Source organism: Macrobrachium rosenbergii, chromosome 16 (genome assembly GCF_040412425.1).
Source record: "Macrobrachium rosenbergii isolate ZJJX-2024 chromosome 16, ASM4041242v1, whole genome shotgun sequence".
Classification (NCBI taxonomy): Eukaryota; Metazoa; Arthropoda; class Malacostraca; order Decapoda; family Palaemonidae; genus Macrobrachium; species Macrobrachium rosenbergii.
In genome coordinates this window covers 17,404,093-17,431,225 of record NC_089756.1, presented here as the reverse complement: position 1 = coordinate 17,431,225, position 27,133 = coordinate 17,404,093, and the positions used below count along the sequence as shown (strand labels likewise).

Below are 27,133 nucleotides of genomic sequence, written 5' to 3'. Positions count from 1 at the left end.
ACAAATCAGTTCTCCGATGCAGCATTTTTGTATCAAAGAAGCGGTCAGTTGATCAAAGAGTCCTTATATACTCGTTTACACACTCACACACACACACACAAATATATATATATATATATATATATATATATATATATATATATATATATATATATATATATATATATATATATTATATATATATATATATATATATATATATATATATATATATACAGTATGTATATATATAGTTTGTGTATGTATGTGTACACACACACATATATATACATATATAAAATTTATATATATTTTGTGTATATATATAATATATATATAAATAATTTATTTTCATATATATATATATATATATATATATATATATATATATATATATATATATATACTGTATATATATATATATATATATATGCACATGAATGTGTGTGAAAATGTGCATGCGCACGTAGACATTGCCCATCCATATCCATGTTATCAAAACTACATGTAAAAAGTATATGCAGATGACCAAAGCAACGCACTGTAACCAAACTTAGCTTAGCAAACACCTAAAGCTGCCCTCAGTCCGAGTCACTCGGATATTACCAGTAACTACGCATTTATTCACGCATCTGCCAATTCATGCGATCGATTTTTTCATTTATTTGTCCATTCATTTATTCCTTTATTTGTCTATGGGAATATAGAGTTTAGGCCAAAGGTCAAGCGCTGGGACCTATGAGGTCATTCAGCCCTGAAAGGAAAATTGAGAGTAAAAGGTTACGAAGGTGTAACAGGAGGAGAACCTCGCAGTTGCACTATGAAATAATCGTTAGGAGAGGACGGATAGCACGATGGAAGAAAGATAATATGAATGGAGGTACAGTAAATGGAATGAAAGGGGTTGTGCGGCTAGGGGCCGAGGGAACGCTGCAAAGAACCTTCAGTAATGCCTACAGTGCATCCCGTGGGGTGCACTGACAGCGCTACCTCCCTACGGGGTTTTTAATTGTTTATGAACACCAAAGCTTCCTTACCAAGCACTCTGTGGCATTGAGGCAACTGTAAGTTAGATTTGACGGATCCATCGTGACGTTGCCGGGAGAGCTGTTCCCAAAAAACAAATAAACTTCAGTCATTTCAACCTGTTTTTAAACTGTCTGAATCTCGATTACTTTATCTAACCTGTTATAGGAAATAGGTCGGTTTTTAAGCTCAAATACTGCAAAAAAAAAAAACATTTAAAACATCAGTAATTTCAACCTGTTTTTAAACTGTTTGAATCTCGATTGCTTTATCTAATCTCTTATGGGAAATAGGTCGGTTTTTATGCTCAAATACTGCAACAACATTTAAAGCATCAGTAATTTCAATCTGTTTTTAAACTATTTGAATCTCGGTTACTTTATCTAACCTGATATAGGAAATAGGTCAGTTTTTATATGCTCAAGGTACTGCCCTGTTAAAAAATATCACAAAAAATATCAGAAATCAAACTTCCATCAAATGTAATCTAAATGTGACCGAAAAAAAATGACATTAAAAATAAAGACAATTTTAAATATAATTTGCTATCAAACTTCCATAGAATATAATGAAAAAAAGGTAACAGAAGCAAAAAAAAAAGGAATTAACTATAAAAATAAAGATAATTCAATAAAGATATAGAAATTTTATGAATATATATATACACAAAATAAAATAAAACTTAGTTTTCCAGTATCATGGTGAATTAATGATGAAATAATATCATCGCTTTCAATAACTATCGTCTCTTTTTAAGAATATTAACGTAACTCACTATCTTACATCTGAGAACAAAACACATCTTTACTTGCATTGAAAAAAAAAAAAAGAAAATCCACGTCTCCTGCACAACACCCACAAAAACACTTTCATGACAAAAATAATCCCTTTTGGTAGAAAAATTTCGTTACTTAATACTTTCCCTCATATCCAGACGTCTAAGGCAGACAAATATCGTTACTTATTCAGTATTGTCCCTAAAATTCGGATGTCTGAATATTCAAATAGGTTTCAAACTTGTGCAATATTTCTCCTAAAATTCGGATGTCTGAATTTTCAAATAGATTTCAAACTTGTGTAATATTTTTCCTAAAATTCGGATGTCTGAATATTCAAGCAGATTTCAAACTTGCGTAATATTTTCACTAAAATTCGGATGTCTGAATATTCAAATAGATTTCAAACTTGTGTAATATTTTCCCTAAAATTCGGATGTCTGAATATTCAAATAGATTTCAAACTTGTGTAATATTTTCCCTAAAATTCGGATGTCTGAATATTCAAATGGATTTCAAACTTGTGTAATATTTTCCCTAAAATTCGGATGTCTGAATATTCAAATAGATTTCAAACTTGTGTAATATTTTCCCTAAAATTCGGATGTCTGAATATTCATATAGATTTCAAACTTGTGTAATATTTTCCCTAAAATTCGGATGTCTGAATATTCAAGTAGATTTCAAACTTGTGTACTATTTTCCCTAAAATTCGGATGTCTGAATATTCAAACAGATTTCAAACTTGTGCAATATCGCACTGTTTTGACTTACATGACGTAATGACCTGTGAAAAATAATTTATCCTTAGGGACTACCGTCAGCTCGTCCGTGACTGTGAGCAGATTTAGGCTGGCGTTCATGTCTCTGCATCTGAGAGAGAAGAAGAGGAAATGTGTTATTGTCATTGAATGCCATCACTTCGAGTTCACGAAGGCTATGGAAACCAGCCACGTAAACATGTCAGTGGATTTTCACATATGTCTCACTGTGGATTTTCCTCCATAACAACAACAGTTATAATAACAGTAACCACTGACTTTCTGACTATTTGGCTATTCTTAGAGGTTGTCCTCATCATTAAATATTGTCATCTCAAGTTCACGAGGGTTGAGGCAACCAGCCCCGTAAACACGTCAGTGGATTTTCGCATATATCTGACGACAGATTTCCCCATAACAAAAACAGTTATAATAACAACAACTACTGGCTATCTGCCTGTCACTTATTATCATAACAAAAACTACTGACTATCACGTAAACAAGTCGATAGAGTTTCACGTATATCTCACTGTGGATTTCCTCCATGACAATAACAGTTATAATAACAATAACTACTGACTATTCACAGAGGTCGCCCGCACTAGTGCATTGTCAGGCTCCAAAATGCAGGCAAAAAGTCAGTTCAAGCAAGAACTACCTCAAAGAGGCGCTGTGCACCCCGAAGGTTTCCGGACTTTCAGTAAAGCCAAGGCAGTGAGTCTCATTGGGCGTCGCGATGAAGTTGGTGGGGCAGTGCACTGCAACAGAAGGAGAGACCAACGTAAAAATAAGAAGAAGAATGAAGATGAATGCATCGACGATTACTACTTTTTTTTGAACAATTATTGGATAAATAATAATAATAATAATAATAATAATAATAATAATAATAATAATAATAATAATAATAATTAGAAAGTCTTGACGATGGATTATTCTTTACTAAAAGAGTGGTTTAAAAAATAACTGGAATCTTTCTGAAAACAATATGAAATTTATTATTATTATTATTATTATTATTATTTATTATTATTATTATTATTATTATTATTATTATTATTATTATTATTCAGCCAATAATTGTCCTAATAACATTGGTAATCATACCAATGCAATCATCAGCACCAGAAACATTAAGAACAGTCGTTATTAAATTATTTTTATCACTAGAATATAATACAAAATTGGAAATACCTTGATTCTGGAAAAAAAACAATTACTAACAAATCTAACTGTTCGTTGTATTCTGCTTTTGAGCTCTTTCAGTGCAAGTCTTCACTAAAGGCATAATCAGTAACTTAGTCAGGCAACTCGGGTTTTTTTTATGATGAAATGTGTCGCTGTGATAAGATATCCGTTATATCCTGAAGGGTTTTATCAGCTAAAGTCAGTGACTAATCACGCACGTCAGCGCTAAGTCTTTGGCAACTGTTAGTAACCTACAATACATCTAAATTATTCTTCTTCAGCCTTATGCAGTGTACTATGGTCCCAAGTCTCATTCAGGGCAGACTAATGCATTCTTGTGGTCCAAAGTCTCATTAAGGGCAGACTAATGCACTCTTATGATCCAAAGTCTCATTAAGGGCAGACTAATGCACTCTTATGTTCCAAAGTCTCATTAAGGGCAGACTAATGCACTCTTATGGTCCAAAGTCTCATTAAGGGCAGACTAATGCACTCTTGTGGTCCAAAGTCTCATAAAGGGCAGACTAATGCACTCTTGTGGTCCAAAGTCTCATTAAGGGCAGACTAATGCACTCTTATGGTCCAAAGTCTCATTAAGGGCAGACTAATGCACTCTTGTGGTCCAAAGTTTCATAAAGGGCAGACTAATGCACTCTTGTGGTCCAAAGTCTCATTAAGGGCAGAATAATGCACTCTTCTGATCCAAAGTCTCATTACGGGCAGACTAATGCACTTTTATCATCCAAAGTCTCATTAAGGGCAGACTAATGCACTCTTGTGGTCCAAAGTCTCATTAAGGGCAGACTAATGCACTCTTGTGGTCCAATGTCTCATTAAGGGCAGACTAATGCACTCTTATCATCCAAAGTCTCATTAAGGGTAGACTAATGCACTCTTGTGGTCCAAAGTCTCATTAAGGGCAGACTAATGCACTCTTATGGTCCAAAGTCTCATTAAGGGCAGACTAATGCACTCTTATGGTCCAAAGTCTCATAAAGGGCAGACTAATGCACTCTCGTGGTCCAAAGTCTCATTATGGGCAGACTAATGCACTCTTATGGTCCAAAGTCTCATTAAGGGCAGACTAATGCACTCCTGTGGTCCAAAGTCTCATTAAGGGCAGACTAATGCACTCTTATGGTCCAAAGTCTCATTAAGGGCTGACTGATGCACTCTTATGGTCCCAAGTCTCATTAAGGGCAGACTAATGCACTCTTGTGGTCCAAAGTCTCATTAAGGGCTGACTGATGCACTCTTATGGTCCCAAGTCTCATTAAGGGCAGACTAATGCACTCTTGTGGTCCAAAGTCTCATTAAGGGCAGACTAATGCACTCTTATGGTCCAAAGCTTCATTAAGGGCAGATTAATGTGCCCTTATGGTCCAAAGTCTCATAAGGAAAGACTAATGCACTCTTATGGTCCAAAGCTTCATTAAGGGCAGACTAATGCAATCTTATGGTCCCAAGTCTCATTAAGGGCAGACTAACGCACTCTTATGGTCCAAAGTCTCATTAAGGGCAGACTAATGCACTCTCATGGTCCAAAGTCTCATTAAGGGTGGACTAATGCACTCTTGTGGCCCAAAGTCTCATTAAGGGCAGACTAATGCACTCTTGTGGTCCAAGGTCTCATTAAGGGCAGGCTAATGTTTTCTTGTGGTCTAAAGTCTCATTAAGGGCAGACTAATGTTCTCTCATGGTCCAAAGTCTCATTAAGGGCAGACTAATGTTCTCTTGTGGTCTAAAGTCTCATTGAGGATAGACTAATGTTCTCTTGTGGTCTACAGTCTCATTAAGGGCAGACTAATGTTCTCTCATGGTCCAATGTCTCATTAAGGGCATACTAATGTTCTCTTGTGGTCTAAAGTCTCATCAAGGGCAGACTAATGCACTCTTATGGTTCAAAGACTCATTAAGGGCAGACTAATGTTCTCTTATGGCCCAAAGTCTCATCAAGGGCAGAGTAATATACTTTTATGGCCCAATGTTTCATTAAGGGCAGACCAATGCACTCTAATGGTCAGTCTTATCGACAGGCTAATGCATTCGTATGGTCAAAGTCTTATTAAAGGCAGACTAATGTACTCTTATGGTCCCTAGTCTCATTAAGGGCAGACTAGTGCAATCTTATGGTCCCAAGTCTCATTAAGGGAAGACTAATGCACTCTTATGTCCAGAGTCTCATTAAGGGCAGACTAATGTACTCTCATAGTCCAAAGTCCCATTAAGGGCAAACTAATCCACTCTTATGGTCCCTAGTCTCATTAAGGGCAGACTAATGTGCTCTCACAGTCCAAAATCCCATTCAGGGCAGACTAATTTTCTCTTGTGTCCCAAAGCCTCATTAAAGTTCGACTAATGTACTCTCTGATATAGATATTTCAGTAATTTTCCGAATCACTCAATGTATGACCCGTCTCTATTAGCTGGTCCACAGCATGCCTCGTACTTCCTTTCACACCTTACCACACTTTAGGAAAAGTATCTGTCCTGGCATAAGGCCAACCAATTCAAAACCAATAGCCTCTAATCAACGACTGATTGCGTCATTCTAACACACACATATATACACGGACAAAACGTCGGATTGAAAGTCACTTACACTTGCACGGAAACACCAATTCACGATTCCAGCTGAGACTTCCAGACGACGCGTCCTTCACGCAGGTGACGTTGCCCGTCTCTGTGATATTACTCTGCTCCACGAATTGCTCCGGGCAGATGTACGTTATATTCATCATCGGCAGCCGATCCGTCGGGAAAACCAGCTTCACATTGGGGAAGTCGTGGCTGTCGAATGGGAAGACAGGGCATGCGACTCCTGCGGAAGGATTTGGGATCTGTCAAAGTTAAAGCAACATGGGAACTGCAGTGACTGGATAGCAAGTTACAGTGATTCTGATAATGAAGGAGTTGTAGCACTAGGTCTAGAGGCAGAACTAGATGGAAACCCCACAGTTGCACAAAGAAGTAATAGGTGAGTGCTTCGACTGGACTATGGAATTTAGGCCAAAGCCAAGAGCTGGGACCTGTGAGCTTACTCAGCCCTGAAAGGGAAACTGACAGTAAGAAGGTTTAAAAGGTATAGCAGGAGGAAAACCTCGCAGTTGCACTATGAACAATTGTTAGAGAGGGTGCAAAGTCAGATGGAAGAGAGAGAATATGAAAGGAGGAACAGTAAAAGAAGTGAGAGAGGTTGCAGCTAGGGGCCTAAGTGATGCTGCAGACACACTTTAGTAATGTCTGCAGCGCACCGCGTGAGGTGCACTGACGGCACTACCCCACCACGAGAAACTCTTATGAAATGAACTACTTATTAATTATATAGGCATTTTGACATTACAAGAGGTGCATCACGGCCTCTTTCAAAATGGCGGCGGGGAAATAGACCAAGACCTCGTTTCAAGATGTTAAAACCACAAACTTTTGATCTGACGTCATTCTCCCTTAACTATCAGGTGATATTGTGCGTGAAACCCACGTAATATAATGACTTACTAATCCCCCTATACTTCCTTAAGGCTTCTAACTATAAGTTCCCCTCCACCTGTATCTCATTGTACCTCATACCTCATTCTCACGAGACCTTACCTGAATCGTACTCCTTGGGACGGACGTACAATGATATTTTTTTTATGCTTGTCAGTGCAGCCCAGGACAACGGGAATTTCAACACTGAGCACTGAAAATGAAAATTGATAATGATAATACGAATACTTATGGTCTTTGCAAAGTAACAGAATTCTTCTTAAATGAATAAGTGTTCACTTCGACTCGACATCATACAAGTGACTTATTTCTAAAAGTGAAGATATTTTGAATAAGTGCATTCGTTATTAAGAAAGGACTTGTAATTTTTGAATAAATAGGTAAATAATTCATCTCTCATCTTTTTCTTTTACCTAAGTTGATTCAGGGGTCATATTTATTTATTCATTTATTTATTTATATTGATAATGCTTCCCAGCTGCGAGAAAACAACTTACTTCTGATTTAGCGTCAGGTGGGTGTAGGGCAGTGGACGATAAATCCTTCCAGCAGTTACCTAGAAGAAGAAAAATTACGTTAGGCCAGAATCAATAACATGTGCTAGAGAATATGCTCAGGAGAAAACACAGGTGCAAGGGCAAAACAAGACTGAACTACATACTATAATTAGAACAGAATAAAAAATAGAATTTAGGCCAAAGGCCAAGCACTAGGACTCATGAGGTCATTCAACGCTGAAACTGAAATTAGCAGTAAAACCTCGAAGTTTCACTATGGATCAATTGTTAGGAGAGGGTGGAAAATGAGATGGAAGAAAGACAATGTGAACGGAGATACAGTAAAACTAATGAAAGGGGTTGCATCTAGGGGCCAAAGGGACGCTGCGAAGAACCTTAATAATGCCTACAGCGCACCGTATGAGGCGCACTGACGGCACTATCCCCCTACGGGATAAAATACCAGAAAAAGGTGTTGCCTGGTAAGAAATTTAATGCAAAAACAAGTGCCTGTGCTATGAGGAACACCGCGTACCGATATTTTCTGCTAAACAACGTTCTGCAAAAAGTGTACCCATTATGAGGGATGCTGCAAAAGTGTTGTCTACTATAAAACGTTCTGCAAAAAGTGCACCTGCTACGAAGGATTCTGCAAAAAAAGTGTTGTTTACTACGAAACGTTCTGCAAAAAGTGCACCTGCTACGAAGGATTCTGCAAAAAAGTGTTGTCTACTATGAAGCTTTCTGCAAAAGGTATACCTGCTAAGAAGAACCATATAAAAAAAAGGTGTTGTCTGCAAAGAGACGTCCTGCAGAAAAATGTACTAGCTATGAGAAACGCTGCAAAAATGTTGCTGTCTACTAAGAAATGTCCTACAAAGAGTTCATCTAATATGAGAGACGCTGCAAAAAGGCGATGCTTAGAAAAGTGCTAAAGAAATTGCGCGAGCTATCAACATTACCGTAAGAAAAGGGCCTCTTTGCTAAGAGGTAAGTACTTAAAAACCTGTTTGTAAGAAGTAGTAAAAAAAAACTTTTTTATGGGAAGTAATCTACTGTAAATGTTTATGATAAGAACCTGCAACGAAAAAGGGCGCCTTCTTACTAAGAAGCATACTGCTTAAAAAGTTTTTTAAGATAAGAACCTGGGGAAAAAAGGCCTCCTTGCTTAGAAGTAAACTGCTTAAAAACATGTTTACAATATGTTTATAATAACAGCCTGGAAAAGGGCTTCCTTGCTTAGAAGTAAACTGCTTAAAGACTTTTTTACAATAAGAATAAGGCCTATATCATTACTTAACGCCATTGGCAAGAAAAGCAACACTGGTGTAGGGAACTTGTTACTGCCTGCTCTGATGATGTCATCACTCACTAGCTAACTGCCCTAGGTACTTATTGCATAAGTCACCTACAAAAGCTTTGTCATTTGAAATATGCGGAAAGTGGTAAGAAAAAAATTTGACTGGAATGACCAACCTGCATCGCCAAAGAATTTTCCCCCCACGGTGACTTTGAAGGTATCGTTGCTGATGGTAACATCTGAGTAAGTGGCTACGACAGTGCCTTTCACGCCGTCCTCAATGACAAACTGCAAATGCAGGAAAAATCGTTAGTGGCTAGTCGATTGTAAATGCTGAACGAAAAAAGGGCTGTTGAACAGTCTCCCTGAGGATGTTGTGCAGTTGGAACCTGAAACGTTCAAGCGAAGATGCAGTGCATTACTAAACTAAAACAGTTCACGTATTTTACTTACATTTTTATTTATTTACTGATTAATTTGTTAAATCATTTTTCTTTTCTAATAAGTGTTCTCTTCTTTATGTATTTCCTATTACCTTCTGTTTCGTCTCTCTAATGAACACCATGTTCTTTGGAAACTTGAATTTCAAGACAACGGTTCCCATGGGCTTGTTCCATTATGAATAAGATTCATCTTCTGAATAATAATAATAATAATAATAATAATAATAATAATAATAATAATAATAATAATAATAATAATAATAATAATAATAATAACTGTTTGGTCTAGAAATTACTACTATACTCAACAGTCTTAGTAAGCACCACAGTGAGAACAGCTGGTAATATAGTAATAAACTAGCTTGAATTTCTTTCCAATTTATCATTCCTAAGACACGAGTTCTTAACCAGAGACTTGTTTTCCAATTAACAATGACTGGACGTTACCCAGAGCCTGAATTTGCAAACCATAGCCTTTCTGTTGTAGTTTCCCTTGTTAAAGGTGCTCAGAGCCTACTTTTTAGTAAAAGACTCTTTGAGTTTACCCAGAGTCTCAGCTTTATGACTTTTCTTCTAAGTTACTTAAAAGACTCTTCTTCAGTGACTCTATGACTCACCTTCAAGACTTCAGGGTCACCCGGAACCTCTTTGAGGCTACTCAGAGCCTTTAAGATTTTCTTCAAAATTACCCAGAGTCTCGCCTCGAAGACTTTTCTTAAGTTATTCTAAGATTAATTTTTAAGACTTTTCTTCATTTACCCACAGCACCACCTTCAAGACTCATCTCTATGAGCTCCTCTAAGACTCAACTTTAAGACTTTTCATCAATTACCCAGAGCCCGGCTTTTAAGGCTCCTCTCTTTGAGGCTCCTCTAAGATTCACCTTTAAGACTTTTCTTCAATTACCCAGAGCCCCGCTTTTAAGACTCCTCTCTTTGAGGCTACTCTAAGACTCACCTTTAAGTCTTTTCTTCTATTAACCAGAGCCCCACTTTTAAGACTCTTCTCTTTGAGGCTACTCAGAGCCTCTCTTTCCTAATTTCTCCCGCTAATAATTACCCAGAACCCCCATTTCTACTCTCCCAAACTGAGGTTAGAGATAACCTCCCATTCTCTTTTATACAGGACGGAAGAGAACACGGTACTCACCAGAAACACGAGAGGTCGGGGTTCGAGGGTGCTCTTTTGGTTAATGGCTACCAAGTAATGCATTCCTGGTAGGGAAAGAAAATGAAATGATTTAGGAAAGTCGGTCTTTGTATGAGATGCCCCTTCTCTCTCTCTCTCTCTCTCTCTCTCTCTCTCTCTCTCTCTCTCTCTCTCTCTCTCTCTCTCGTTAGGTTAGCAATACCAGTATTCCTGGTACGTAAAGAAAATTATATGATTTCGGAAAGTCAGTCTATGTATGAGATGCCCCTTCTCTCTCTCTCTCTCTCTCTCTCTCTCTCTCTCTCTCTCTCTCTCTCTCTCTCTCTCTCTCTCTCTCTCTCTCTCTCTCTCTCTCTCTCATGTTAACTTAGCAATACGAACATTTCCCTTCTCTACACAGAAAGCGCCAGTATTTCAATTTCAGAGTCACTTCTAACACTCATTACTAATGAAACACAGTCATTCCGATTTTCTTCTAAGAATATTGAGACTTTCGCCTTTACCTACCGATGAAATAGTTCACTGATTCGTTGGGCAGGACTCCGAAACCTTTGATGAGCAACGTTTCGTTGTAGGCATCTGGGTTGGAAGAGTTTTGGCGAGCCACGAGCGTCCAGCCGCCGTCGCCCCCGAAGTTCATGCAATTGGCCTTTTGGATGAGGGAAGAAATAAATATTCCATTATAACAGCATGTTCGATTACAGTTCCTTTTACCTATCTGTAATGGGTGACCAGTCACACAGAACAGTGCAAAAACTCCCCGATTGAGTGCGTGTTCTACCTATCTGTAATGGGTGACCAGTCACACAGAACAGTGCAAAACTCCCTGATTGAATGCGTGTTTTACCTATCTGTAATGGGTGACCAGTCATGCAGAACAGTGCAAAAACTCCCCGATTGAGTGCGTGTTCTACCTATCTGTAATGGGTGACCAGTCACACAGAACAGTGCAAAACTCCCTGATTGAATGCGTGTTTTACCTATCTGTAATGGGTGACCAGTCATGCAGAACAGTGCAAAAACTCCTCGATTGAGTGCGTGTTCTACCTATCTGTAATGGGTGACCAGTCACGCAGAACAGTGCATTTTCTACCTATCTGTAATGGGTGACCAGTCACGCAGAACAATGCAAAAACTCCCCAATTGAATGCGTGTTCTACCTATCCGTAATGGGTGACCAGTCACGCAGAACAGTGCAAAAACTCCCCGATTGAGTGCGTATTCTACCTATCTGTAATGGGTGACCAGTCATGCAGAGCATAGCAAAAACTCCTCGACTGAGTGCCTGTTTTACCTATCTGTAATGGGGGACCAGTCATGCAGAACAGTGCAAAATCTCCCCGATTGAGTGCATGTTTTACCTATCTGTAATGGGTGACCAGTCACACAAAACAGTGCAAAAACTCCCCAATTGAGTGGGTGTTTTACCTATCTGTAATGGGTGACCAGTCACGCAGAACAGTGCAAAAACTCCTCGACTGAGTGAGTGTTTTACCTATCTTTAATGGGTGACCAGTCACACAGAACAGTGCAAAAACTCCCTAACTGAGTGCGTGTTTTACCTGTCTGTAATGGGTTACCAGTCACGCAGAACAGTGCAAAAACTCCCTAATTGAGTGCGTGTTTTACCTATCTGTAATGGGTGACCAGTCATGCAGAACAGTGCAAAAACTCCCCAATTGAGTGCGTGTTTTACCTATCTGTAATGGGTGACCAGTCACACAGAACAGTGCAAAAACTCCCCGATTGAGCGCGTTCTACCTGTCTGTACTGGTCACACCTATCTGTAATGGGTGACCAGTCATGCAGAACAGTGTAAAAACTCCCCAACTGAGTGCATGTTTTACCTATCTGTAATGGGAGACTAGTCACATAGAACAGTGCAAAAACTCCACGACTGAGTGAGTGTTCTACCTATCTGTAATGGGTGACCAGTCACGCGGAACAGTGCAAAAACTCCCCAATTCAGTGCATGTTCTACATATCTGTAATGGGTGACCAGTCACGCAGAACAGTGCAAAACTCCCCAATTGAGTGTGTGTTTTACATATCTGTAATGGGTGACCAGTCACACAGAACAGTGCAAAAACTCCCCTATTGAGTGTGTGTTCTAATTATCTGTAATGGGTGACCAGTCACGCAGAACAGTGCAAAAACTCCCCGATTGAGGGCGTGTTCTACCTATCTGTAATGGGTGACCAGTCACGCAGAACAGTCAAAAACTCCCCGATTGAGTGGTTGTTTTACCTATCTGTAATGGGTGACCAGTCACGCAGAACAGTGCAAAAACTCCCCAATTGAATGCGTGTTCTATTTACAGTATCTGTAGTGAGTGACCAGTCACACAGAACACTGCAAAAGCCGACTGAGTACGTGTTTGACCTATCTGTAATGGGTGACCAGTCACGCAGAACAGTGCAATAACTCCCTGACTGAGTGCGTGTGCATGAGATTTAGGCTGTCAACCTATGCATGGGGCACTTCCGGCTACTCAGCGCTCAGTGGTTGGACAGTTAGATAAAAATCCTGAAAATAAAAGAGTTCAAATACAAGGATCTAAAAGTGGAACTATGAGAAATCCCTACAATTGCTCTGAGAAGCAATAGCTGGAGAGGCTGGACAGCAATGCTGAAGAAAGGAGCCGGGGATGGAGGTAAGTAAAAGGCTAAAAGGTGGGTGGCGCTGGTGCCGAATGATACTGCAAGCACCTCTTTGGTAATGCCTACAGTGCCCCAAGTGAGGTGCATTGATGGTACCACTCTCCTAAGGGAACAGCCATTCACTTCCATCCATTTACATGAAACAAGCCAATAAAATAATTCACTTACTCTCAGTAACATAGAGCATGCCAAAAAGACCAGACATTTAAACCTACTGACATGGACTGGGCTGGACTAGAATACAGAGTTTTGGCCAAAGACCAAGCACTGGGACCTATGAGGCCATTTAGTGCTGGAAACGAAATTGAGAGTGGGTAGGTCTGAAAGGTGTAACAGGAGGAAAACCTCGCTGTTGCACTATGAAATAATTGTTAGGAGAGGACTGATAGCAAGATGGAAGAAAGGTAATATGAATGGAGGTACAGTAAAAGGATTGAAAGGATTTGCAGCTAGGGGCCAAAGGGATGCTGCAAAGAGCCTTTAGTGATGCCTACAGTGCATCCCATGAGGTGCACTGATGGCGCTACCCCCTCTACAGGGCCTACTGACATGGAATAAGCCGTGAAAGCCATGAAATTGCACTCATTTATTAGAATAAGCCAAATAAAGGGCCATTAATTACATCCATTTACATGGTATAAACCAAAAAGTCCATTATTTGCACTCATTTGGAGCGAATAGACAAAAAAGGTCATTATTTGCACCCATTAACAAGGCAATGACCAAACATACCATTAATTCCACTCATTTACTGGGAATAATGAACAATAAAAAGGCCAATAATTACTGGCCATTAATTACGCTCATTCACAGGAAATAAAAGATAAAAGCCAATTAACTGCTCTCATTTACAGGAAATAATCAATAAAAAGGCCATTAACTGCACTCAATTACAGGAAATAAACAATCAAAAGGCCATTGATTGCACTTACTTATAGGAAATAAACAATAACAGGCCATTAATTGCACTCATTTACAGGAAATAATCAATAAAAAGGTCATAGATTGCATTCATTTACAGGAGATGAACGAAAATTTTGTCACTAATTGCACTCATTTACAGGAAATAAACAATAAGAAGGCCATTAATTGGAATCTTTTAATGGAAATAAACAATAAAAAGGCCATTAATTGAAATCTTTTAAAGGAAATAAACAATAAAAAGGCCATTAACTGCCCTTATTTACAGGAAATAAACAATAAAAAGGCCATTGATTGCATTCATTTACTGGGCCATTAACTGTACTCATTTACAGGAAATGAACAATAAAGAGGCCATTAATTGCACTCATTTACAGGAAATAGACCAAAATTGGACCATTACTTGCACTCACTTACAGGAGATCTAGCTAGTTAAAAATAAATCTATGAGAATTTTCTTTCATTAAATTTATATTCATGCATGTCTCTTACCATCTGGTTTGAGAACTGGTGCATTCTTTCCTTTAAAATTACTCTCTTCTCTGCCACATTAAAAAACACTTACCATGATTCCTAAGTCGGTTCTTTCTGCAGGACTGATCTTGTAGATGCCATGGGCGTTTGGAACATCCAGGACCTGGGAGCAGTCTTTGGGCACTGGGCAATCTGGAAACAAAACTGGAAGCTGAGGCTCTTTGGGTCAGGGTATATAACAGGACTAAAAGTTACTGCTGATGTGATACAGATATTGTGCTAAAGTTGGCAGATGAGAAATTAGAAACTGTGCAACAGGTTGTACATGAAGAGCAGATAACTGTATTTAGGGTTATCGATGGGAAGTAGTTTACTTGGGATTAGGGCTGTGGATGGAAAATAAAAATTGGGTTAAGGGTTCAGGATGAGAAATAGAAACTGGGCACATAGCCTAGTTGTGGATGAGAAGCAGAAATTGGGCTAAGGATTGTAGATGAGAAGTAGAAATTGGGCTAAGGGTTGTAGATGAGAAATATAAATTGGGATAAGCATTGTGGATGAGAGGTAAAAATTGGGCTAAGGGTTGTGGATGAGACGTATAAATTGGGCTGGGGGTTGTTGATGAGTAGAAATTGGGCTAAGGGTTGTGGATAAGAAGTATAAATTGGGCAAAGGGTTGTGGATGGCAAGTAGAAATTGGGCTAAGGGTTGTGGATGACAAGTAGAAATTGGGCAAAAGGTTGTGGATGACAAGTAGAAATTGGGCAAAGGGTTGTGGATGAGAAGTAGAAATTGGGCAAAGGGTTGTGGATGAGAAATAGAAATTGGGCAAAGGGTTGTGGATGAGAAATAGAAATTGGGCAAAGAGTTGTGGATGAGAAGTAGAAACTGGGCAAAGGGTTGTGGATGAGAAGTAGAAATTGGGCAAAGGGTTGTGGATGAGAAGTAGAAATTGGGCAAAGGGTTGTGGATGAGTATAAATTGGGCTAAGGGTTGTGGATGAGAAGTAGAAATTGGGTTAAGGGTTGTGGATGTGAAGTATAAATTGGGATAATGGCTGTGGGTGAGACGTATAAATTGGGCTAAGGATTGTGGACAGGAAGGAGAAACTGGTCAAGGGTTGTATATGGGATGTAGAAATTAGGCTAAAGGTTGTCGTTGAAAAGTAGAAATTGGCTAAGGGTTGTGGATGGAAAATATGAATTGGCTAAGGTTGTTAACGGGAAGTAGTAGCTGGCTACAGGTTGTGGACATGAAATAGAATACAGCTAATGGGTTAAGGTTGTGGATGGGAAATATAAACTAGCCAAGGGTTGTGAATGGGAAGTAGTAACTGGCTAAGGATTGTGGACATGAAGTAGAAACTGGCTAAGGGTTGAAGATGAGAAGGAGACATTGGGCAAAGGGTTGATGAAGAGAAACAGAAAGCTTACTAAAGGTTGCTGATGAAAAGAAAACTGAGGTTCAGGATGTGGAATTAAAGCAAAATGTAGTGAAATCTTGTTAACAATAAACAGACTAAGCTAAAGGTTGCAGTAGAGAAAACATAAACTTCTAAAGTTGCTGTTTAGAAACAAAAGTTGTGCTAAGGTCTATGAATAGGAAACAGAGAATATAAGGGTTACCCATCAGAAAAAGCCCTCAATAAATTTGTAAGGGTTGCTGACGAGGGTTGCTAATGAAGAACTACCAGGCCAGTCAGCATTGGTGAATCAGTATTATAAGCTGACATTTCTCCATAACATCTTGAGATAAGTAAGGTTGTACAAACAAGTACAAAGTTGACTGATTTATCAGAAAGGTATAAAAATTCATTATCCAGGCTCTCAGTACACGAACGTTAGTCACTTCCTCTTCGAGTTAAATGTTTTGCAATAGAATTATTTATCTTCTTTGATAGTCATTGATAGTTACAGTCTACCATATCTCGCCTTTCCACTAAAATTATTCTGTCCTAATGATAACTACATGACAAATAAAACAATTGTCCTCTTTGGAGAGAACACACAGACAGCTACAGAGTGCTAGAGCTAGTATTTTTGCCATCACAAGTGGGAAAACATTAAGAAAAATATAAAAGACATCACATTTAAGTTATCAGCTAAGAAAGTGTTGAGAAACCAGCCTGAGCTCAAATTTCCGTCACCACAAATAAGAACAATTAAGATAAACTTTTGAGGTTTATGAAATTCCCTTCCTTCGTTGACCCCTTGAAGAATATACATATATATTATAATGATGTCTTATAATATGTATGTTTTCTGTAAAATTAATGTTTTCTGTAATTTTGATATATTCTCTCTTGTATTTGTCATGTGCTGTGTGTTGATATATCAAGTCTCATATCTTAAACGGGTTAGTAGACTGTGTGATTTTAGAAATGAGATACATTTTCCTGTAAGGCTCTTGTGTTTGCACAGCCGAATGTTTGTTCAGGTGTCAAGTATGTGACCACGGTATTTGTCCCTTTATGCAAGAGAGGCCCCAAACCACTTAAGTTGTCAACTAAAAGAGAGATGAGATGACAGGTTTAGATAACATTGGCTGGTCTAAAAGTTTGCTGTTTGCACAAGTGTTAAGACAGGAAATCCTCTATTAACTAAAGAGATGTGGAATAACAGGTTTAGATAAGGTGCTTAATCCAGAGGCGTTTTCTGTTTGAACAAGTGTGCATACAGGAAATCCCCTCTCCATTTAAAAGGATGTATCCTGACAGGCCCAGATAGCTCTTTTCGAGCTAGAGAATAATTCCCTGTGATTATTTTCCCTCCTCCAGGGGAGAAAACCCTGTTTATTCCTTTTTTTTCCAGGGAAGATTCCCAGGTTGACCCATATCCAAAAAATGCCTAACTGGTAACATAGGTTTATTCTCATAGTAGAGTTTTGGGAAACTGATCAGTCCAGACGGAGATTCTGTAGAGTTTGGTTAGGTTTTGTCTCTTTCTCTCTCATGCTTCTCTTCCTTCAGAGGAGAGTAAAATTTACAATATAACAGATTTGGTGTGATCACTATTCAAGTGTGTGTCTTTCCGAGGTCTTAGTAAAGAAAGTGTAAAATAAGTGTAACAGTGTCTTAGATAAAAAGTGTTTCTGCTGCAGCAAGAGTTGTGTAAAAGTGTTCAGAACTTGTATAAGGTAAAGTGGTTTTTCACTTATTTTTGCCATGGTAAAAAGATAGAAACTTTAAAGAGATTTTGCCTTGGTGAAATTATTGTTGATAAACCTTTTGTGCATTTTTTCTATGTTCTTGTTTTTACATTTTTTGTGTGTTCTTGTGTTTACAATTTCACAGTTTTACCCAAACTTTTGTGTTGGTGATTTAACATTTATTTACTTAGCATTTTACATATGTTGATACTTTAACCTTGCATACTTGATTTGATTTTCATTTGTTAAGATTTCTTTTTCAAATCTTGAATAAATCTTAATAGTTTGAATTTTGCTTAGTTAACGTGATTTCTTGATAAACTGAAGTTTTGTGAATTAATCTTGTTTAAGAATTAATTAAATCTTGTGTTGTATTCAAGTAATAGTAAATTTTTTTCAGATTGTGAGGTCTAATTACAACTTTTGAAGTTAGAAATAAATTTTTGTATTTAAAGTTTTAAAAACAATGTGTTTCATTTTTTGACCACCAGCTAATAGGGTTATTTGTGTGTGCATAAGGCAAAGTGATAGACATGTTTTGTTCTCCTTCAAACAGTTGAAGTGAATGAAGACCAGGGAAACAATTATAGTTGTTTGATGGCATGATGTCCTTTTTTATCTAGTATATCTCAATACCTCACACATAACTTGATAAACCTACTTTGATATTTCAAGTAATAAGCAAGTTTTAAGGGATCACTGTTACCTTCAGAGTGTTCAGTCATAATTTTATTGTTATGAGGGTTCAGGCATCTGGCTGAAGTGAGGCAAATTTTTGGATTTTGTAACTAGTTGTGTAATAACCAGGTGCTTGGTACACTTCGTGACAATATATATATATATATATATATATATATATATATGTGTGTGTGTGTGTGTGTATGTAGATATACACACATACTGTACACAATATATAAATATATAACACTCCGTTGGCCGCATGAATTACAACACAATTCAAACTGTAATTACTGGCGATAATACCCTTCAAGGGAATTGCATGTTGAAATGTAATCGCGCAAGGACCGAGTGGCACTTTTTCTCATAGTCTGGCATCGTGGAGGAAGCCCTTTCGTGCGGTGCAATCAAGAGAGAAAATTAACCCAGTTTAAAGCTTCGCAGTTCAAACGAGTAGATGATGATTAAGTTCCATACTGATCCCTTCGTGATGAGAATTTTTTTACCATTTACAATTCCTTCAAGCGCTTTAGAAACTACATTTAAGCAAGATGATTAATTCTTTGTACTGAAAATACAACTAAGATTGATGTAGAGGCTTCGCTCTCAAGATGGGTATGTGTATACACACACACACACACACACACACACACACACACACACACACACACACACACACACACACACACATATATATATATATATATATATATATATATATATATATATATATATATATATATATATATACATGCATATGTATATGTAATTTATATATACATATATATATATATATATATATATATATATATATATATATATATATATATATTTATATATACACATGCATATGCATAGCATATGCATATGTAATTTATATATATATATATATATATATATATATATATATATATATATATATATATATATATATATATATATATATATATATATATATATATTATATATATATATATATATATATATATATATATATAATACATCTATACATATACATTGCATATATGTACAGTATACACATATATATACAGTATATATATATATATATATATATATATATATATATATATATATATATATATATATATGTATATATATATATATGTATATATATATATATATATATATATATAGAGAGAGAGAGAGAGAGAGAGAGAGAGAGAGAGAGAGAGAGAGAGAGAGAGAGAGAGAGACTTTATTGAACATATACATATACATACATACATATAAATAAATACATAGTTATACCCTTTACCTTCTGGGACTTCTTTATGATGAACACTATAGTCTTTGGAAGCTTAAATTTCAAGTCCATGGCCCCTGTGGTGCCTATGGTGGGCTTGTTCCATATGAATAGGGTTCATCTACTGAATAATATTAATAACAGCAATAACCTTCGTAACATATGAATAGGGTTCATCTACTGAATAATATTAATAACAGCAATAACCTTCGTACCATATCAATAGGGTTCATCTACTGAATAATATTAATAACAGCAAAAACCTTCGTACCTTCTTCTCTACAATAATCGCTTATTAATACCCTCCGTACCTTCTCCACAATAATCGTGAACCCATGCCCACTGGTCCCCTCGACAGACCGATAGCCTGGCGGGTTCGCCAGAGAGAAAGCCCCCAGAGTCACACTTGTAGACCTTAGCTACCACCACAGGATCCTGGGTGTAATCGGCCTCGATTTTCGTGTCAATGACCGAGGCGCCGGTCACTACGGGAGGATCCTGGGAGCAACTGTGTCTTGCAATGTCTGCAACAAAACGTATCCAAAAGTTCGGGATTAGGATTAAGATCATGATGATAATACTGCTAAGAAATTCACAATCTCGTGAAAAACGGTTTGTGTAATAAAAATTCACAATTATATGGTAAACTGTATTACATAGTAAAACGACAAAAGCAAAGACTTTCGAACACCTGAACGGTATTTCTCATCAGTCAACTGATGAGGAACACCCTTCAGGTGTTCGAAAGTCTGCTTTTGTCTTTACATATTAATACAGTTTACTACCCGTTTCTTAGAGAACATTACTTCCACAGGTACTCTGCAGGGGCTAAATTAGGCCTATTTCTCTTAAACTTCACGTTCCTTGGAGAACATTACTTCCACAGGTACTTTGCAGGGGCTAAATTAGGCCTATTTCTCTTAAACTACCTGTTTCTTAGAGAACATTACTTCCACAGGTACTCTGCAGGGGCTATATTAGGCCTATTTCTCTTAAACTACTCGTTTCTTAGAGAACATTACTTCCACAGGTACTCTGCAGGGGCTAAATTAGGCCTATTTCACTTAAACTACCCGTTTCCTAGAGAACATTACCTCCACAGGTACTCTGCAGGGGCAGCCATTCGCCAGCGATGCATCTGGTGACCTTGAGAGGATCCTTGTCGCTCCAACCCTTCATCAGCGACATGTTTGTGGGTGCCATGGAAGTCGTGCAGGTCACAACCACGACGTCCGGGGAAATGTTGGTGAACTGGAGAGACTTTTCGGCATTTTGGAGCACTGAGCTGACATTTGGGCAGGGTACCCCCAGACCAACCGCTGTCAGATTGGAAGAATGTTAAAGCTGTATTATTGTTATTACTGTACTAGCTGAACAACCCGGTGCTGCCCAGGAAAAGTGAATGACGCTCTCTCTCTCTCTCTCTCTCTCTCTCTCTCTCTCTCTCTCTCTCTCCTCTCTCTCTCTCCTCCCAACACCCCCTCTACTCTCTCACTTCCTCTCCCTCTCACTCTCTCTCTTTCACTCTCTCCCTTTCCTGTTAAGATAGTTTCTTCAGTTACACTGTCCAGCATTTTTGACATTTTATATTTCACCCCTTCTCACCTGCCATTCCTATCAGGGCTGAACTTGGACTTAAAGGGCATCGGGAGCATCACTATTCAACTCAGCGGCCTCAAAAACTATGGATTAGACACTAATATCTGTCGTTTTTTACATTTTATTTTTCACCTTCTCGGCCCCCTTTCTATCGGGGCTGAACTTGGACTTAAAGGGCATCGGGAGTATCACTACTCATCTAAGAGACCTCGAAAACTATGGATTAGACACTAATATCTGTCTTTTTTGGTTATTTTTACGTCACCCCCTTCCCACCCCTTATCACCCCACCTCCTATCAGGGTTGAACTTCGACTTAAAGGGCATCGGGAGTGTCATTATTCATCTCAGCAACCTCGAAAACTATAGATTAGACACTAATATCTGTCGTGTCCATTATTTTTACATCTCACCCCCTTCCCACCCCTTCTCCCTCCCCTTCCTATCAGGGCTGAACTTTGACTTAAAGGGCATCCTCAAAAGCTATGGATTAGACACTAATATCTGTCGTTTTCAGTTATTTTTACATGTCACCTCCTTCCCACCCTTTCTCCCCCGCTTCCTATCAGGGCTGAACTTGGACTTAAAGGGCACCAGGAGTGTCACTATTCATCTCAGCGTCCTCAAAAACTGTGGATTAGCCTAGACACTAATGTCTCTCATTTTCAGTTATTTTTACATGTCACCCCCTTCCCACAACAACCCCTTTGGTGCCAGTGATGTCTTACTCCCACAGTATTTTTTCCCAGATAATAAGTCATATGCAAACTATGTTTGGTTGAAATTGCTCAACACATTTCAGATTTATACTGGAACCTACACATATACATACATAATCCATTTGTAAATACATAGGTTGTTAGTATTATTATTATTATTATTATTATTATTATTATTATTATTATTATTATTATTATTATTATTATGGCATACACTGGGGCATTTTCAGCCATTCAGCGCAGAACAATGAAAAGTTATTATTATTATTATTATTATTATTATTATTATTATTATTATTATTATTATTATTATTATTATTATTATTATTATATGCAAATTTAGGCTATAAACCCATGCACTGGGGCACTTTCAGCCATTCAGCGTTCAAGACTTAAAATTGGGTATTATTATTATTATTATTATTATTATTATTATTATTATTATTATTATTATTATTATTATTATTAATGCCACTGATGATTTATGAAATTTCGGCTATAAAACCACAAACTGTGGCACTTGCAGCCATTAAGCGATACAGACTACTAAAAGTGGGTATTATTATTATTATTATTATTATTATTATTATTATTATTATTATTATTATTATTATTATTATTATTATTATACAAATAAGAATCAAATCTCCTAAATATTTTCTCCTGCATAACTGACAGCCACCATTATTACCAATAATTAATATTTAACAAATGCCAAACCAATTAAGGGAATAAATTACTCAGCTGAAAATCGTACGTAGTTAGACAGCTGCAAATTTAAATGGAATAACGGTATATACCCATGAAGTTATGAAGTTATGCATAACAAAACGGTATTGACGAACTACACTACTCAAAGCACTTGTAGAAAAAAAAACTGTGGATTAAATGAACTGTAGATTGGGGGCAGCACAATGGTACGTTTGAGAAGAAATAAATCGAATCGCGTGCGTAGCTTCAAATTGGTTTTCAAGAGCCGTTGGCGTCTGCTATGGTTACGCAAAAATAAAACCGAATTTATGTACACTACAATAATTCGAGATCATTCTGATAGGTTATGTTATCCGGTTCTCTAAAACATTCTTTTCATATATAGTATGTATATATATATATATATATATATATATATATATATATATATATATATATATATATATTATATATATGTATGTATTTATGTATATATATAATATATATATATATATATATATATATATATATAGGTTGTTATACAGTTCTCTAAAACTAATTCTTTTCATGTATAGTACATTATATATATACAGTACATATTTATATATAATATAATTACATATACAGTATATTACATATATATATTTATATATACATACAAATATATAAATTAATATATATATATATATATATATATATATATATATATATATACAATATTGCGTGTGTGTATGTGTATGTGTGTGTGAAGCTTCTAAATCAAGGATGGACACTATATAAAAAAAATAAGTTTTGTCACCCACTTTCTACACCTACACAGAGCTTCAGCAGCACATCTACCCCCGACAGCACACAGTGTGCCACTTACCAATGACTAGAACTCTGGTACTTTCCCCTTCTTCTTTTTCTTCTTCTCTTTTTTCTTCATCACCAACTTAAAAACGTTCATTCTCTCTCCCCATGACCAAACTGTCTCTTATAGTCGATTTCATTTCTTCTGTCCGGTGGCGTAACTATGGGGGTGGGGGCCGGTCCGTTCCGGTAGACACTGTCGGGGCGGGGGTTGGGGGTTGGCGGCACTCTGGCATCTTTTGAGCATGAAATTACTAATCAGTTGGACTTTGAAGTTGTTATTAGAGAATTCGCTTGTAACAAAGCTCATAGAGTTTCGTTGTAAATTTTTTTTTTTTAACTTTATTAAATAAAATAATTAAATGATTGAGATATTAAGGCTTTAAAGGTGAGTCTAATTTTCACCGCTTGAGTAATTTTTAGCAATTTTTAAGAGTCCGCCCCGGGCGCCACTAATGGCACGCCACAGTGCACTGACCACTCACGAGTGAAGATATGGCACATGCGCATGGGTAGCACGTGATTGGCTGACAATCAACGTTTCCGATATCATTGGCTTATTGTGATAAATATCAAACTATTTCCCCAGAAACGTATTTGAATGCTTATGTAGACAAAGAAACCTCTCCAACTTCTTCTATAAATCATAAACTCGTCGATTTGTATTCATAATATACCAACACAAGCACACGAAAGACAAATTCCATCGAACAATCCACTCACATACACACAAACGAACGACGAGCTTTCAGTAATTGATTCGTCTCATTAGTACAAGCCAGACCGACATGGCTCAAAATCTGTTTAGATCAGAAGATTTTCTTACTATTCAAACTTTATTATAAGTACAGTTTCATTGCATGTATATAAAAATAATCTGGATCTTTCCTAGATAGTGATCCCCACAGGTTTAACCCGGTATGTATCCACCTTTGCGGCGTGTTTAGTAAAAGCCCGTTGGGGATTACCGTAAAAAACATAAACAAAAGACTGTAAATATCATAAAGATAATGACCCCAAGAAATATTAGTCCCAGATAACGACCCCCGCAAACCCTTGAGGATCACTATCTAGGAAAGATCCAGTAATTTTAATGAGATACCTAAGAAATATCTAAGTCCGTAAGCTGAAAAATAGCCTTTAATACTGTTAACCCTAGAATATGATGCATGGACCAATGAAGCTAGGCCTATGATACTGATTCGCCAGGTATTTTATTTTACTGGCCTTCTTTTAAGCACATTCTTTCCATCTTTAGTCAAAATTACTTTTTTTATTGTAACCTTTTTCTTTCGTTCTATGTAATCATCGTTCCCATTCTCAGTAATGAAACAAATTGTATGCCTAGGCTAGCACTTTATGCCGTACGTACGTCATCAACAGTAAGGATGACGGAAACTGAATGGGATTTTAAACTTTTGCTGCTTGAGTAATTTTGCTAAATAGTCCCGAAAATGCTTAAGCATTGAGCTATTATAATTATTTGCATGCTTAAGAAAAAAAATATTTAAATATGCTACCATGCCATGTTGTAACTGAAATTTCCCCCCTTCCAGCCAATACGGCAGTGGCTGTTCCTTGCACCTCCCCCTAGACAGCCTCGTATACATTTCTTGCTTATTTCGAATATTCACGTACTCGTGTAATTTACACGCAATTATCTAAGTGCCTTTTACTCTAACTCTCACTTCCAAATGTCTTTTTATTTAACTGTAATGAGATGAAAATAGTTTAAAGTCCATCGTTCGTTTGCGTTTGACCAAAGACTGTTACAAGTTCGTCATTCGTGTGCTTGTATTGCTATATTATGGACATAAATCGGCATATTTTGATCCAAATAAGAAGGTGTGATGGTTGTTCGTATATACAGGCATTCAGATGTAGTGCTGAAGAAACATTTTCCAACTATATCACAGTAGGCCTAAGCCTACGATATCGGAAACACTGATTTCAGCCAATCTTGCTGTGCATATGCCACATCTACCTTAATGTGGTGAGTGCACAGATGAAATGAAACCGACTAGGCTAATAGGTGGTCCTATGATTCATCCCTTCACCTACACTGACCTTATTTACCGCCATTCTAAATTGTCTCTACTGTACACTCTTCATCATGCATTAAGTATACATATTCTGAGGACATTGCCCAATCTGGTTTTCCATGTTCTGAAGTCTCAGTCTCTCTCTCCCTCTCTCTCTCTCTCCGAACCAGAATACGACGCACTCGGTCTATAGCATTAATTTCGAATTAAAGGTACACCTGTGAGAACCTATTACTACTTTTTCGTATGCGATTACATATTCTTTATAAATATTCAGCGATAAGGATTAATGGTAACCACCTCGTAGTTGTCTCCACCTAATTAGAGTGGGTCTAGTCATTACCAATACTCAAGTCCTCATTTTGCGAATACCGTAATTGTATGAACAGAAGTCTTCACACGCTGCATGAACACCTGTCCACATTCAGTTTGGCTATTCCTTCACCAACAACAAAATATTAACTAATGTACTAATAATTACAGCCTAAGTCAAAAATATTTCAAGAGAAATCAATATTCCGAAAAGATTTGCCTACTAGCCTACCGCTGTCAAACGAGGCGAAGAAGGTAGCCATGATGAACACTGAGAGAGCAGCCATTTTGTCCCCACACTTTGAGTTACTTGGGATCCCCGGAAGGACCCGTCGTTCGCAGGACCTCCCCGCCGCCGTCATCCTGCAAGGCAATCCTTCAGCCGGGCGGAAATTGCTGAGTTTTGGGGTTGAATTGCTGATGGCCTCCAGCGTTGGAGAGATCTCGAAAAAGGAGGGTGACGTCAATGGTTGCCGGAACACGATAGACCCTCGACTTCCAGTCGCCTTCGCAGCTTCGCTGCCTGCCGCTGACTAAATGCTGATTGGCTTCGGTGTTTAGTTCACGGCGATGCGTTAAATTCCATTGATCGTCTTATCCCATAAACAAATAAAGTAACTATAGTTACCTGCTCTCTCTCTCTCTCTCTCTCTCTCTCTCTCTCTCTCTCTCTTTTGGCAACGTTGATAGGTATGTACGAGCCAACCACGATATATACAAAATAAGGTACGATGATAATCATTTCAAGGGAGGGGAATCGACATACTAGGTTTGTAGACAATGGTCTTTGACTTGCAAGAGTGGGAATCTTGAACCAAGGGAAATTATAAGAAATTCAGGTGAAAGAAACAGACACTGGCGTTAATTTCTACAATCCAGACGTACAGTACCTGTAACCTCTGTGCAAAAAAAAGTTAAGAATACCTTAGTTTAACCAGACCACTGAGCTGATTAACAGCTCTCCTAGGGCTGTCCCGAAGGATTAGATTTTATTTTACGTGGCTAAGAACCAGTTGATTACCTAGCAACGGGACCTACAGCTTATTGTGGAATCCGAACCACATTATACCGAGAAATGAATTTCTATCACCAGAAATAAATTCCTACAATTCTTCATTGGCCGGTCGGAGACTCGAACGTGGCCCAGCAAAGTGCTAGCCGAGAACA

The 27,133-nt window shown here is 37.7% G+C and overlaps 1 protein-coding gene across 2 annotated transcripts in view; it reads right to left on the bottom strand.

Moving 5' to 3' along the window:
- Positions 1-26,495, bottom strand: part of LOC136847122 (uncharacterized) — a 59,265-nt gene extending 32,770 nt beyond the window's left edge. The window contains exons 1-13 of one of the 2 annotated variants that reach the window (XM_067118477.1): positions 26,199-26,495; positions 20,848-21,072; positions 20,065-20,277; positions 14,756-14,856; positions 11,117-11,258; positions 10,610-10,674; positions 9,194-9,305; positions 7,718-7,776; positions 7,323-7,413; positions 6,334-6,552; positions 3,202-3,301; positions 2,556-2,654; positions 1,017-1,086 (exon numbers count right to left, since the gene is read on the bottom strand). In XM_067118477.1, the coding sequence (XP_066974578.1) occupies positions 1,017-1,086; positions 2,556-2,654; positions 3,202-3,301; positions 6,334-6,552; positions 7,323-7,413; positions 7,718-7,776; positions 9,194-9,305; positions 10,610-10,674; positions 11,117-11,258; positions 14,756-14,856; positions 20,065-20,277; positions 20,848-21,072; positions 26,199-26,328 (1,626 nt within the window). In that variant the 5' untranslated portion in view covers positions 26,329-26,495. The remainder of the gene's footprint in view (positions 1-1,016; positions 1,087-2,555; positions 2,655-3,201; positions 3,302-6,333; positions 6,553-7,322; positions 7,414-7,717; positions 7,777-9,193; positions 9,306-10,609; positions 10,675-11,116; positions 11,259-14,755; positions 14,857-20,064; positions 20,278-20,847; positions 21,073-26,198) is intronic. The other variant, XM_067118478.1, reaches the window with a different exon arrangement.
- Between the last annotated feature and the right edge of the window lie 638 nt (positions 26,496-27,133).